At 41.7% G+C, this 14203-nt stretch overlaps 1 protein-coding gene across 2 annotated transcripts in view; it reads right to left on the bottom strand.

The window, feature by feature from the left end:
• The window catches only part of CAMK1G (calcium/calmodulin dependent protein kinase IG), a 138078-nt gene that overhangs the window by 59064 nt on the left and 64811 nt on the right, over window positions 1-14203 (bottom strand). Inside the window, exons 2-3 of one of the 2 annotated variants that reach the window (XM_088475463.1) lie at window positions 4687-4745; window positions 2173-2290 (exon numbers count right to left, since the gene is read on the bottom strand). In XM_088475463.1, the coding sequence (XP_088331589.1) occupies window positions 2173-2290; window positions 4687-4723 (155 nt within the window). In that variant the 5' untranslated portion in view covers window positions 4724-4745. Of the gene's footprint in view, window positions 1-2172; window positions 2291-4467; window positions 4746-14203 lie in introns of both variants that reach the window. The other variant, XM_088475464.1, reaches the window with a different exon arrangement.

Genomic DNA, 14203 nt, shown 5'->3' on the forward strand with positions numbered 1-14203 from the left:
CAGTTGAAAACAGTGCTGTATGATGTAACTAGGCAAGCAGTAACTAAGAGCAGACTGCAGACCATTGGTGGTTACAGGGGTTTCCAACAAATGTGGAAAATGTTTCCCATAAATAAAACTGTAAGCTGAATCTAATGTAGTATAGTACATACATAAATACATTTATGATAACTAAAAGTACTCAGAAATAATAAAATATATAGAATCCTTTATTTCGACATAATCTTTAAATTGTTTTATATGTATAGTCCCTACTAAGCTCATATTTAAGTTGACTTCAAATTTGATCACTGCGGAATAACTGAGAATTAGTGTCATAACCCATTTAGTTTCCTAAAGCCATAACAGCAAATCCTTAATAAGCATTTCCATTGCGCAGATAAAACATATTAATGGAAACATGTAAACAGCTCATACAGACTTGGAAAGCAGCTTACATTACATCAAGATCTTTAATATGTGGTCAGTAAAAGTAATGACTTTAAGGCTCAATTACAATGTAGAAAATGGAAAATTCATATTTATTTTTTTACATCAGTCAACTATTTTAGGATTGGATTTTATGACAAATGGAAATGTAGGCTAACATGGTAGCTTCCATGGGCAAGGGAACATTAGCACTTGCTGATGGGACAAATTCTTCTCCCTGAATAATAAACTGATTTTCCACTGTCAGATGTGATGGAAATAGGCCTCATTTAATTTTGCAGCATGATGTTTACCTGAAGAAGACATCCATTACTTAAGTCTCCACTCACTGTTGGACTTGTTTCTTGGCTAGAGATTGCTAGACATTAAGCCTAATAGTGCCACTCAGGTGCTTTTGATCTTTTCTATTTGTGAATTTAATGTTGTCTGCGTGGATGACATAGGTGTGAGCACAGGGTGTGAGTCTGCACACTCCTTATGCAGCACTAACCCGATTAATCAGTGAATAGACCAGAATCGGTGTCTGCCTTGTACCTGGGCGTGAGTCAGTGACATTGGCGGGTGCTCCAATCCAGTGCCACCACATCATCAGCCGACCCCAGGAAGAGGCGAGTGTGCTGAATTTGGGGAGTGGCTACCTCCCGCAAACACCTAAAGGTGACCCTTCACACGCCTATAGCAAATTACATTGGATTGGACAGACGGTTACATTTGGGGGCTTAAAAAGACTTTACAGATGGGCCTAATATGTGTTTTATTAAGGTACATACTGTAGCCTGATTATAGAGCTTCTAATATAATTATTTGAGCATACTACACTATTGCACCTGATTCTACTATCTGAAGCATAGGTGTATTTATAATGGGTGCAGGGTGCGTCCCACACTGCACACCCTGCACCCATAGTATACTTACCTTGTGCTGGCAAGCAGATCCCTTCTCCTCCCCACCTCATCTTCCCAATGACATCTTCCAGAAGATGGTGCTGTGCAGTGAAAGCAAAGACTCTGGCACTGTACCAGAGCCTTTGCTCTCTTGTGTGCATGTGCCATCTCACCGACTATCATAGGGAAGATGGCGCCGTGGAGGAGGGACACTGCTCAGAGGAGGGTATCCGCTGCATACTGGCCCACTTGGGCATTAATACGTCCCTGCTCTGAGGTCTCCCACTTTCGAATGAAGTCCATTTGTTACCTGAACGTGTGAAAACTGCAACTCTCAAGGTGAAATATTTGATTCAGATGACTCTGATATGGTATAATCCGTCTTCTGGTAGAAGTATTAGTCTGTGTTGGGTTTATATTTTTATAGCTGAGGTTTTCAAGAGTCTGGATTGAATATCACAGTCTTCTGATACTGCTTGCTGATATCACTACTTGCATTGCAGTATGCAAGATATCTAAACACTGTTTTATATGTATTTTCTTGTGGAATAGCACATCTTTGTATTAGTAATTATGTATATATATATATATATATATATATATATATATATATATATATATATATATATATGTTTTCTTTTTTTCTTAGCTAATAATAGATTTTGATTCTCAGAGTGAATCACAGACCAGTAGCTACATTGTATTGTATTTACTAACAATGGGCAGCATAAAACTGCCTAGAACTAGAATGTATGCATAACTGCATTGCAGAAACCATACAGCAATACAATGCACCCACAATACATTTCAATCACAAATGTTCTCTGCTTTAATAATAACAATAAACAGTTCAACTTACGATCCTAGAACCTCCATGAATACAAAGGTGTCGCGTATATTGTTTGTTTGCTTCTTCCAAATACAACCATCTTCCTCTGCCTTACGACCCATCTTATCAATGGTGGACACAGTGAATTCTGTAGAAGTAAGATAAGTTGTATTAAAATGTATTAAACACAATAGGAAAATTCTGGTTTAAGTAAGATTTATGGCACACACACCGATACACACACACAGAACACACTCACGTATACGCAAACTTTATGAACTATCTCACTTTCCTACAATTCATTTAAAGATATACTTGTTGTATTTACATTTTATAACTCCTCTAAGTCCCTGATTTCTTCCAGGCAATGTATGCCCCTAGAAATATCCCCATTTTTCCTGGATTGACCAAATGCATTATCAATTTCCTAAATTTCTGCATATTGGATTTAAGTCTTACCACCCGTTCCAGTTAAACAGCTCTTCTCAAATTGAATGTATATATTTAGATAACTATTTACATATAACTATTTCTACATATACAACAAGACAAGAATAAAGGTTTAAAACCACTAATATTTCATTTGTGTTTCAACAAAACAGTTATGGGTAAAGCTTCCCCATAGATTACATCTAGAAATATATAATCCTGCTTTTCATTACTCAGTTACTCACTTTCTCCCCTGCAATAGCACAGGCAGAGCACCTTTGTTAATTCAAATACCATATGCAAATACAGCATACAGTACTTGGTGACTTCTGTAAAAGATACTCAGGGACGCAACCCTCTCCGATGGGCGAGGAGAATAGTGCTGCGTTTGCATTATCATTATAAAGCCGCAATGACCTGTATTTTACAGTGGAGTCTGGGCTCAATGTCATCATGGTTCTGCCCCCCACTCCGGCCACTCACTTCAGACGGGAAGTGGGCAGTATTAGCAGCCCGGGCACCTCTATTAGGAGCCTGGGAGAGTCCCCCTATATTGATGACTCTCCCAGACTTTCCAAGAGAGTTGGCAACAATGGCAAGTATTCAATAAATAGAGCCTAATTCAGAAGTGGAAGCAATGCCGATGTTTGCGGTGTTGAGCGCTTATTTGTGTACTGTGCGCATGCACAGCAGTTGCGGTGAGAAGACAAAGTGATTGAGAGTGATGGAGTGTTTGTGGTAGGTAATGGAGGGTTGTTGCGACCATTTCGGGGGCATGTCTGTATCTGCAAATTCGTATGTAGTGGGTTAGGCTCCAGTGGCTTACTCCCCGATGCTGCAACTGATGCGTGATCGATAGTGCGTCTGTGTATGCAAGGGTGGGCGTCTCAATACAAATACCAGCAGCTGCAATATTTGCATATTTGTGCACAACTGCAGCGTCTGTGTACGCTGCTAGTGGGCGTCTCAATACAAATACCAGCAGCTGCAATATTTGCATATTTGTGCACAACTGCTGCATATGGGATGTGAACCTATCAGCCTACACTATGTAGTCAGTCACTTTACCAATGGAGCCATTGCTCTTGCATTAGAAATGTGTGAATGCTAACTATATGAGGGGCAAATTTATAGTTTGCAGGGGGGCGCCGAATACCCTAGCACCGGCTCTGCTCCCAGTTACACCCATTCAGCCATTGGCGAGAAGAAAATTATATGTACAAGACTCAGAATCACTTCTGCTCTGTCGGCTCTTGCTGATGTGCAGTTTCATAAAAATTAAAATATGCAGCTACATTTGGACTTGCGTGAGGCTCAGGCCCATCTTGCCACTCTGTTAGAGTACCACATTTGAACACAGACGTATTCCATTTTGTTTTATGAGACCCTGCCATTATTGCATCACATACTGGTTGTCACCGCTCGTATCCTGCACTGCTATCCCAGTAAGTCACCGGCTGGTACCTGTACATTCCGCTCAAGCCCCGCTCCATGCTGAGAGTGAGTATGGTTGTAAATCCAGATAACTGCTGAGTTATCCACCACACTGGTTAGGTATTGTGCTGACTTGTGATCAGATGATCCGCTTGTTTGTACTATATTACTCTGCCATACCACTGCCGATAGTACAGTACACACACTATTTTTCAACATTATTAACATTGATTTCTAGTGAACAGCTGTAGCACTGCAGCAATCATTGCTATATAAGTTCTACACTATATCAAGGTCATGTCTTTAGTCAATGAAAACCTTGTGAATGGCAAATGCATATTGCAAAATACCTGTCAAGTCATGTCACCATAATATTTAAAAACAATTTGCATACTTATTGTCATTGTTAATAGCTGACATGAATCATCTGAGTTTATGTAGAAATGACAGAAAATTGCTTACTTTCTAGCACTGAATGGGTGGGTGGAGACATTGGATGTGATATTTAACATGACGTCATCACTCCACTCACTGAATGATTAAACCCATGTCTTTCTCAATAGGTTCACGGCTTCTAAACTTCATCTGGTGTGCTAACTGCCGAATCTTTATTGTCTTCAGGCTGTGGGAATTAGCATTCAGTAGGTTTATTAACATCTACTTAAAACAAAATTGTCTCACCAACTGGGGAAAATGCAGCCAGCTTGGCACTTGGCATATCAGCTGCTGTAAGAGCCAACCTGAAATAAATAGAAGAAATCATATTGATTAAAAATGGAAACACAGACTTGATTGTAATGTTCCAATTTGAGCAAGTAGGATTGGGAATAGTGTACAAATGATAGACGCATGTATAACGTACAGCTACTTGTTGAAAAATGAGGTTACATAATTGTTTTCTAGCATAAGGAAAACGGTTTAGTGAGCGGTATTATGAAGTACAATAGCTAGGAAGCTGCTAATTATAAAATGTTTAAAATAAAATTACAATTCCATTTTTATGGTAATATTTAATAGACACTGGTAAAAATATAGCAAGTGAACAACTTGATTATAAACATATATGTATTCAGTAGACGGCTGATATTTTACCTCTCGGACTCAATCTTTGACAGCAAAGTTAGCTGAAAAATTTAATTTTGTGCTGTTTTGTAGACATATGGCAATGGATTTCATATAAATTATGAATGTGCTATATGTCTTTTGTCTAATTCAAACTCTACAAAAAGACCTTCTGTATTTAATTTGGAGCAGCAAGTTCTGATACCAAACATAACACATATTTTCGTACTGCAGTTACCAGGACTGAGAGAAATTAATTTTATAAAGCAACAATTTAGATTCATTCATTTATTCATTCATCTCAGGTAGCTACATTTGGGAAATAAGCAGGAAGCACAGGAGCAGAGCCAGGGGCGTCAGTTCCTCCCAGTCGCCTTGAGGCAAGTTAGAATTTGGTGCCCCTTCTTCCAAAACAAAAATACACCTACACAATCACACCAATATAGAATATATGAATGTGATTTATGGGGTCTAGAGATGTATGATAATTTACATATCAGATATAATAGTATATTAGTGTCTATGCCTGATTCAGCGTTACCAAGCCCCAGGGTCTTGCAGTATCGAGACCCACGGATAGTTCTCCTAAAGTTAGTGCATAGGTACAAACATATATATGAAGTATTCACAATTTGTACATGAGGCATTGGACACATAGCAGGACACAGGCATGCATTTTGCTGTGGCTCATACAAGGTTAGCCTTGGCAGCACTGAATCAGGCACAGACGCAATTATGCCAGACATGTAAACTTTGTTCCACGGCTCCAGGTACGCTGTGTGACAACGGACGATGGGTCAGAGTCAGACAGACTTATCAAGTTTCAGCCGACTCTGCAGCAGCATATGCCATTTATTGTGATACAGATTCATTGGTTACTGGTGGGTGGCTCTCTGTACCGGTGGTCCCCAGGGGCATCAAGAGTTGCACTGGGCCCGGAGGAAGGGGGTATGGCCTAATCACGGGAGGCGTGGCCACACCCCCTTAGGATAAAATAAATGAGAAACGCGCTGGGAAGGGGGGTGATGTGAGCCCCTCCTCGCAGCCCGGCGCGAAGGCCGGGGGGGTGAGATCAGTGTGATCGCTCTCCCCCCACAAGCATAGATAGGAGACTGCTGCGGCTGCTGCTTAGCAGACGCGAGCAGTCTCCCACTGCAGCCCAGCACACAGCAGCATGTGCTGGGCTGCTGTGAGATAAGAGGGGGGCCCCTCTAGCAAACCTGGGCCTGGGTAATTAGTACCCGCTCCTCCCCTCTCGGCACCCCTGGTGGTCCCTGGGTTAGGAGATCAGACAGGTTTCTTGGGTCATAGCTCACTGTCCAGCAACAGTGGCGGGTACACCGTCGCTTGCTGCAGCACAGGCTGAGGGGTATCATGCAGGAGTCTTTCTGTCCCCTTTTGCAGGTGTTAGCGGGACTACCGAGACGGAGCCAATCAATTCTGCAGCGACTGCACCGTTGCAGAGCTGCAGTGGAAGATCAGTGGTCACACTCATTTTCCTTTGTGAACCACACTATTGCTGCTGTACATGCTATAGTTGGAGGAACCCCTTCAGGACTTGGCACCCGAAGGCAGGTGCCTCCATTGGCTCTGGGAGTCATGCCCCTGACAGAGCTTTTGTGCCTGGTGGAAGGAATCATGTTGTGGAGCATAACCCCTCCATACCAGACTCTTTCCTGACTTAGCTCCCTTCAAATGCTCCCTATTAAAACCTGCCATATACTCTCTCTCGCAACTTTCAGGGGTATTCAATATGGGAGCGATAACATGGTTTTTGCGTTAATATCGGAGGTATGATGTCATTATCGCAGGTTTTACTTTTACACCGTATTCAATTTCAAAGACTTATCGCAGTTTTGAAAAGTCTTTGATAAAAAACGGGGATAACTTTCACCATTGAATAGGTGTCGAAAAAAGTGCAGAATTGGGGTTTAGGGGTGCGGGCTTAAAAAAAATAGCATGCACCCCTGGGAATGACATTTAAAAAAGAACTGTGTCAAAAAAAGTTTTTAAAAAAATAGGGACACCCCAAAAAATTAATTTAAAAATTGGGGTGAAAAAAAAATGGGAAAAAATTGTTTAAAAATAGGGAAATAGGTTCAGGGCCATTCTGCAAGTATGCGGCAGGTGTTTTCTAGAATAGAATTATAGCGGCAGGTGCACAAATGCAGAATTTTTAAAAACTTACTTTAGGGACTTAAAAATATGCTAGTACCCATTTTCATGTACCCCAAATTTGATGGGACCACTTAAAAAATTAAAAAAATAACCTAAGTGCTCTTCTGCATCACTTCTTCAATGTCGGGAAAAAAACACCTGCTGCGGCTATTTAAATCCCCGACTTTCAATTAAAGGCTAAAACGGGGGTACCCATAGTGTTCCCCCATGTTTTTACAACTTTAGGGGGGTCTTACAATTTTTTTAAGGAACATTTTTTAACTTTACGCAAATCCAACTTCGGAGTTTCCCGTTTTCGTTAATTTTATATTGAATACAAGGATAAGCGGGAGCGCGGCCGATACTTTAACGCAGGTAAAAACTCCGATATGAAACGTTAACTTCGACAGTGATATTTGTCTCTCCAGCAGCTCCACACTGTACTCATGCCCAGGGTTTGTCTAGTCTATCAGACGGGGAGCTCTGAGGTCCCTCTTTACAATTTATGACAGTCTATAAGTATAAATTGATTTGGATATATAAATATGTAACTAGATTTATTTGCATTGACAGCACTGTCTGGTATGTTTCAAAATCTGAAATGCAAAAGATAATATTTATGTTTTATACCATACATTAATTAGGGATCACATGGGTGCCATATGTTTTAATGAAAAAGGTGTTTCACAAGTGCTTGAGGAGGATCACAGTTATCACTTTTATAATTCACAGAACTGACCAAATGATTACTCTTCCAAGGGGCTCAAACGACATGATATACCTTTTGTCATATTAGTAATCGGTGTCATAGTAGTAGCTATGCCCAACACTAAATGGCTAGGCACACCTGAATGCAGTGCAGTACTATATATCTGAAAGACAAGTGACTGTGTTTCATAGTCAATGCATAATCATGGGTGCTGCAATCAGCCAGACTGGTATATAATTTTATTACCACGCATGTGTCCTTACAAAGTTCTGAGGTATGTGGTATCTGCAGGGGCTTCGGCTAATCTGGCAAGTATTGTCTAATTTAGAAGAGGACATGATATTCAAGGCTGATGTACTGTAAAAGTGGATAGAGATGTCAAGGACCAGGGTCTTCAGGAAATATACTTTTTTAAAAATCAGATATGTTTGAAATGGAGGCTAGAAGAACTCTACAGTAGCCTCTTGAGATTACCTTGAGGTATTGAGTGACACTGCTAAGCCAGGAGATGATGATCCAGCTGCCAAGGATTACACTATCAGGTACATGTGCACTAACACGTGTATTTAGAAAAATGGTGAATTGTAACAGTAAAAATTCCCAATGCAATGCACCCGAGGATGTGTTGTTCTTGAAAAAGCAGTATTAGATTTATTTTATTAAGTCAGGTGTGTTTATTCAAATTTTGTATTTGTTTGTATTGCAAAAAGACACCTATTAAGGTGTCCTGATGAAATCAAGAAACAGGTTCACCAGATATGCTTAACTGTATCAATGTATCTAATACAATCCTACAGCCCAAATGTAATAGCCTGCAAGTTGCAATCACCTGCGCAATTTCAAATCTACTAATTACATAACAAGCATGGATTTAAAACTAAGCGCTATAAGAGAAAGTGTATAGAAAACGATCAGTATAAAAACACTCATGGATACCAGGAAGATACCTGATACCAGATCTCAAGAGTCTAGCACACTTACCGAGGGCACCACTTGCAAGACAAAGGTAGGGCAAGTACTAGTAATCTTACGCCACGAACGTTACCCAATGGGATACTAGGTGATACCGCTCACTCTTACTAAGTCCAGAAAAAGGGCTTTTAAACATTTTTTTTAATTTTTATACTGATCGTTTTCTATATGCTGTCTCTTATAGCGCTTAGGAATCCCGAAGTTAAAATCCCAACCTGGGACTAAAGATAGGCGTCGAAATACCGATGCCTATCTTTTGCCCGACGACGGAATCCTGACAGCCGGCATCCCAATGGAAGGTAAGCAAGGCTTTCTAGCTGTTAGCCGCGTGGGGGGGAGGGTTAGGTTTAGGTACCCCTGGGGGGGCTTAGGGTTAGGCATCCCTGGGAGGGTTAGGGCTAAGGTAGGGGAAGAGGGTTAGGAACCCCTGGGGGGAGATTAGGGCTAAGCACCCCATGGGAGGGTTAGGTTTTGGGTACGGGAAAGGGAGGGTTAGGGTTAGGTACCACCGGGGGGAGGTTAAGGTTAGGCACCACCAAGGGAGGATAGGGTTAGGCACCCCCCGAGAGAATTAGGTTTGGGGTGTGAGCAGGGGGGAGAGGGGTAGGGTTAGGGTACTTACCTCCCTTGACGGCATCTTCTCCATTCGGGCTTCAGCTGCCGGGACTTCATACCCATTCCATAAATTATAACATATCTCTGAAAATGCTTTTATAGCCTTCACTGTACCTACTGATTCAGGTAATTCTACACTTCCAGAATTAATTCTTAAGGATTTAGCGTTTTCATTACATATGGACATAATATAGAACACCTCATATAATGGTGAAGCCACAACTTTTTGATAAAAAATGTCAGCCCAGATTAAAATGGTAATTTTTTAGTGCATTTGTTCTCTTAGATAACATGTTTACATCTGATGAGACACAAAGGTCTGCGCTTCATAGTCATGCATTATTACTGCTATGGCTACGGAATAGCTGGATTGTGCAGTTCACCCAGGCCAGACTAGTATACATTTTTGTTTTCATGCAGGTGTCCTGACAAGGGCGTAGATAATAATAATATTAATATTAATAATAATAATAATAATAATAATAATTTAGAATAGGCTCAAGGTGCTTGGGAGCAGCAGTGTCTTTGAATAATCTGGCTGGGTTTAATTTAAAGGAGACTGAGACTTTTGATGTAAAGTGTGTCCAATGTGGTTTGGGATGTCAAGGACGGAATGGTACTGAAATAAACTTTTTTTTTAATCACATATGTTTGAAATTGAGTTTCCTTTCAGTCTAGAAAAACTTTACAATAGCCTCTTGCCATTACCTTGAGGCTCTGAGTGACATCTGAGGCAGTACTAAGCTTGGAAAGGAAGATTTCAGTTGTCAAGGATTACACTTTTAGGCCTCAGAGACCTTGCACATGTGCACAACACGTGTATATAGAAAAAAATGCTCATTGCAACAGTAAAAATTCCAAAATAATTACAAATGCATGTGCCAAGCAATGCAATCAAAGATGTTATTTTCAACAAGCATTCATGTAGAAACAGAAACAGGATTTAATTTGATGTTATCCAAGTGATATCAGACATATATTAGGTTGCCTATTCCAATCAATAAACATATTTCTCAGACATATTTCTCAGACAAGCTAAACTGCATTAGCATACCTACAACCACCGGGTTGCAATCAGGAAGCCGGCCGACATTATACCGACAGCCGGCTTCCCGACCGTCTTAAACCGGCGAGGATGAAATGACCGGCGTCTAGATGCAGACGCCGCTCATCTTACAGACGCCGGGAGACCGGCGCCCGGCATCCCGATCTAAGGGATTCCTGGCGCCGCGAGTGGATAGCCGTGGAGGGGAGGGTTAGGTTTAGGGCTCCCGTGGGGGACTTAGGGTTAGGCACCCCCTGGGAGGTTAGGGTTAGGCTAGGCGGAGGGAGGGTTAGGGTTAGGCACCCCCGGGGGGAGGTTAGGGTTAGGCACCCCCCCGGGGACTTAGGTTTAGGCATCGGGGAAGGGGGGGTTAAGTTTAGGCACTTAGAGGGGGATTAGGGTTAGGCACTTGGGGTGGAGGTTAGGGTTAGGCACCCTTAAGGCAGGGTTAGGGTTAGGTTAGGTTAGTTAGTACTAGGGATGTGCAGGCTCGGATAGGTTCGAGTTTGCTCGTGGAGTTCGGATTTTTCCCTCCAAAAAAACGGAACTCAGAAAGAGGCAAAACGTCATCTTGCACGGACGAACATCATCATTCCTGGACAAAAGTCTGAATCAGGCCCTGAGTGCAGCGCCGCAGCAGTAGACTCTGGGTACTAGTCTATGCCCAAAGTCTACTGCACATGCGCAGGTCACCGGGAAAGTGGCACAGAACCCATCTTCCCAGTGATTTCCCTACTACACATGTGCAAAATGCAGGGAAAATGTCCGGGGCAGCCATTTTTCAGGCAAGTTTTACAGCGCTGATACCGCTGACGTGGGACTCCGGAGAGGTAAGTATTAAAAGTATGGATGCGTAGTGTGTGGTGTGGGCCCCTCTGGATCCAGGGGCCTGTGTGCCCCGCAGACCCTGCACCCATTTTAGATATGCCCATTACAGATATGCCCCTGGAGATACCCTGTGCTTGTCCTTTATTGGACATGCTCACTGAGTGCTGAACTGCCTTTCCCTCCCTGTGTCTCACCTTCACTTGCCCATCAAGATAACAGTGAGTTACTAACAGCCAAGGGGGGCCATGTGTAATGGACTCCCTCCTCTGAGCAGCAGGACTCCCCAGCCCCGCATCTTACCTTGCTCCGGTTAGTGTCCCTCCTCCTCTGCAGCACCATATTCCCAGTGATATTCAAGAAGATGGCACATGCGCTCAAGAGAGCAAAGGCTCTGGTACAGTGTACAAGTCTTTGCTTTTACTGCACAACGCCATCTTCCCGAAGATGTCACTAGGAAGATGGAGCCAGAGAGGAGGAGAGACCCGCTTGCCAGCACAAGGTGAGTATACTTTGCGTGCAGGGTGTGCAGTGCAGGGCTTCCCTGAACCACACCCTGCAACCACACCCTGCATCCATTATTAATACGGCTATGCCTCACCCCTTGTCTGTGCCTTACCTAGATTGTTATTTTATTGCTCTATGTTGTGCCGACCGCCGATATACCGATGATGGAATCCTGCCACCCAGCAAAATGGCAATGCCACTATCCTAAAGGAGATCAGGATACCGGCGTCAGTATCACGAATGCTAGGACCCGGGTAAGTATTTGAGTTTCCCCAGGGATGAGGGGTTAGGTTTAGGCACAGCCGGGGGAGGGTTAGGCTAAGGGGAGGGGGGGTTAGGGTTAGGCACCTCCGGGGAGGAGGTTAGGGTTAGGCACCCCCACGAGAGAGTTAGGTTTAGGGTGTGGGCACCAAAGGGGGAAGGTTAGGGTTTGGCACCACCAGGGGAGTTTAAGTTTAGGCACCACCAAGAGAGGGTTAACGTGAGGGGGAGTGGGAGAGAATTAGGGTAATTACCGCCCCAGTCGAGATCTTCACTGATCGGGATTCCAGTGTCTGGATGTGAACAGGCAGCTATCATGCCCGACCCTGTACATGTAGGTGCAGTCCAGCCAACTCTGCACACGTGTGAATATATGTGAGTATATGTATTTAGTTCTGTGCATACAATGCCAGAACAATTACGGCCATTTAGCATTCAAGTCTCTATATCGGCCCCTAAATATCCAAATAATTGGTTCAGCTCTTCATACACTTCAAAAAAGTTCCTTACAAAGGTTTACCCTGCACATTGCAAAATGGATTCTGACTCTTCACACACATTTCCCCTTAAAAATAATAGTACAAACTAAACAGAAAATTATGATGCATTAATGTGTTATAAGATGTAATACAATATAGCATATTATAACATATTAAAGATGTAAAAGTACATTTATAAAGCCAATTAAGCCACTTCGAAAATTATTTTATAGAAATAATAATAATTGTAATATACATTATATATCTAAGTATAATGGGCCTATTTATTAAGTCAGCAATTCATAAATATATGCATAATTCAAGTGTTCCTACTATGTAACAACATCCTAATCCAGGCAATTTCTGTGAAGGCTAACTACCACTGCTGACTGCAGTTCTCATTAATGTCAATGGGGATCACAGTTTCAACCCTATGTACCATTCTCGCAGGAGAGGGATCTTGCTCCGTTCGTCTTCCAAATTTGACACTGTGCACAATGTGAAAGACTCCTCCGATACCCCCAGGAATGTAACTCGCAGGACCAGCGGTTAGTGCTACTGCTCTTGCGGTAAGTTACATTTAGTACATAGCAGGGATAATCATGTAAACATGGTACAATGGAAAAAAATGCTGCACTGCCATGATTTTCACTACATATGTTCCTAAGTGTTCTCCGCCAAAAAAGCACTCTAAAATTCAAAAACTGATTCATGAAATTTAAATATGATATTTTAAGATGGAGAAAAATGGTTTTGTATGTTATCCGGCAATAACATCTCATACATCTTTGTGACCACTTTTTCAAAACACTAATACATGATGTACTGTATATAACATAGTTCAATAAACATATATAACTTTCACCCTATATAATATATGCTTTACTAGAGCATAAAATTGATAAAGAAGAAGCAAGTAAAAGAAAATAAAGTAGTATGTGAATTGTATCATATGCAAGCATAGATAATAATTCAGCTTACTGTAGCCTAGTACGAATTACTCTATACTTTCATATGTGGACAGTTATGGTGTTTTAATAATCAATCCATATACTCCTTATTTATGTCACCTTACTTCAGTAGCATTGCTGAGCGATTTGTTCCTTGGTTATTTATCAGTCTACACTTGGGGCTCCGTATTATCAAATGTTGCATAAATCTAATATTGCAGCCCAGCGGAACATGCACTTTTGCATAAGTTTAAAGTGCCAGCGATTCAATCTTCACGTTTCCCTTTTACGATTTTCCACTCAATGCAATTCTGTGCTACATTTATAAATACGCATTTAATGGACTGAATAGAACTGGGATGAGAATGGACACATTATTATGCTGTGTGTTGTAATTGAGGTATTACTGGTAACATTTAAGGCCAATTGAAGAATAGTAGTTTACGGAACCGGTTTGAAGATTTACATTCAATATTATCTGCATGGTTATATTAGTTTGTCAGTCTCTGGTGAATAACATACTGTAGTTGTATAAATATGTTTTTAAAACAATGTATCTGAACGAGATGCAAGCTGACAGCAAATCTGGTAAGAGAACTATTCCTACCTGATGTCC

The sequence above is a fragment of the Taudactylus pleione genome, unplaced genomic scaffold, assembly GCF_031769625.1.
Source record: "Taudactylus pleione unplaced genomic scaffold, aTauple2 ptg000172l, whole genome shotgun sequence".
NCBI lineage: Eukaryota > Metazoa > Chordata > Amphibia > Anura > Myobatrachidae > Taudactylus > Taudactylus pleione.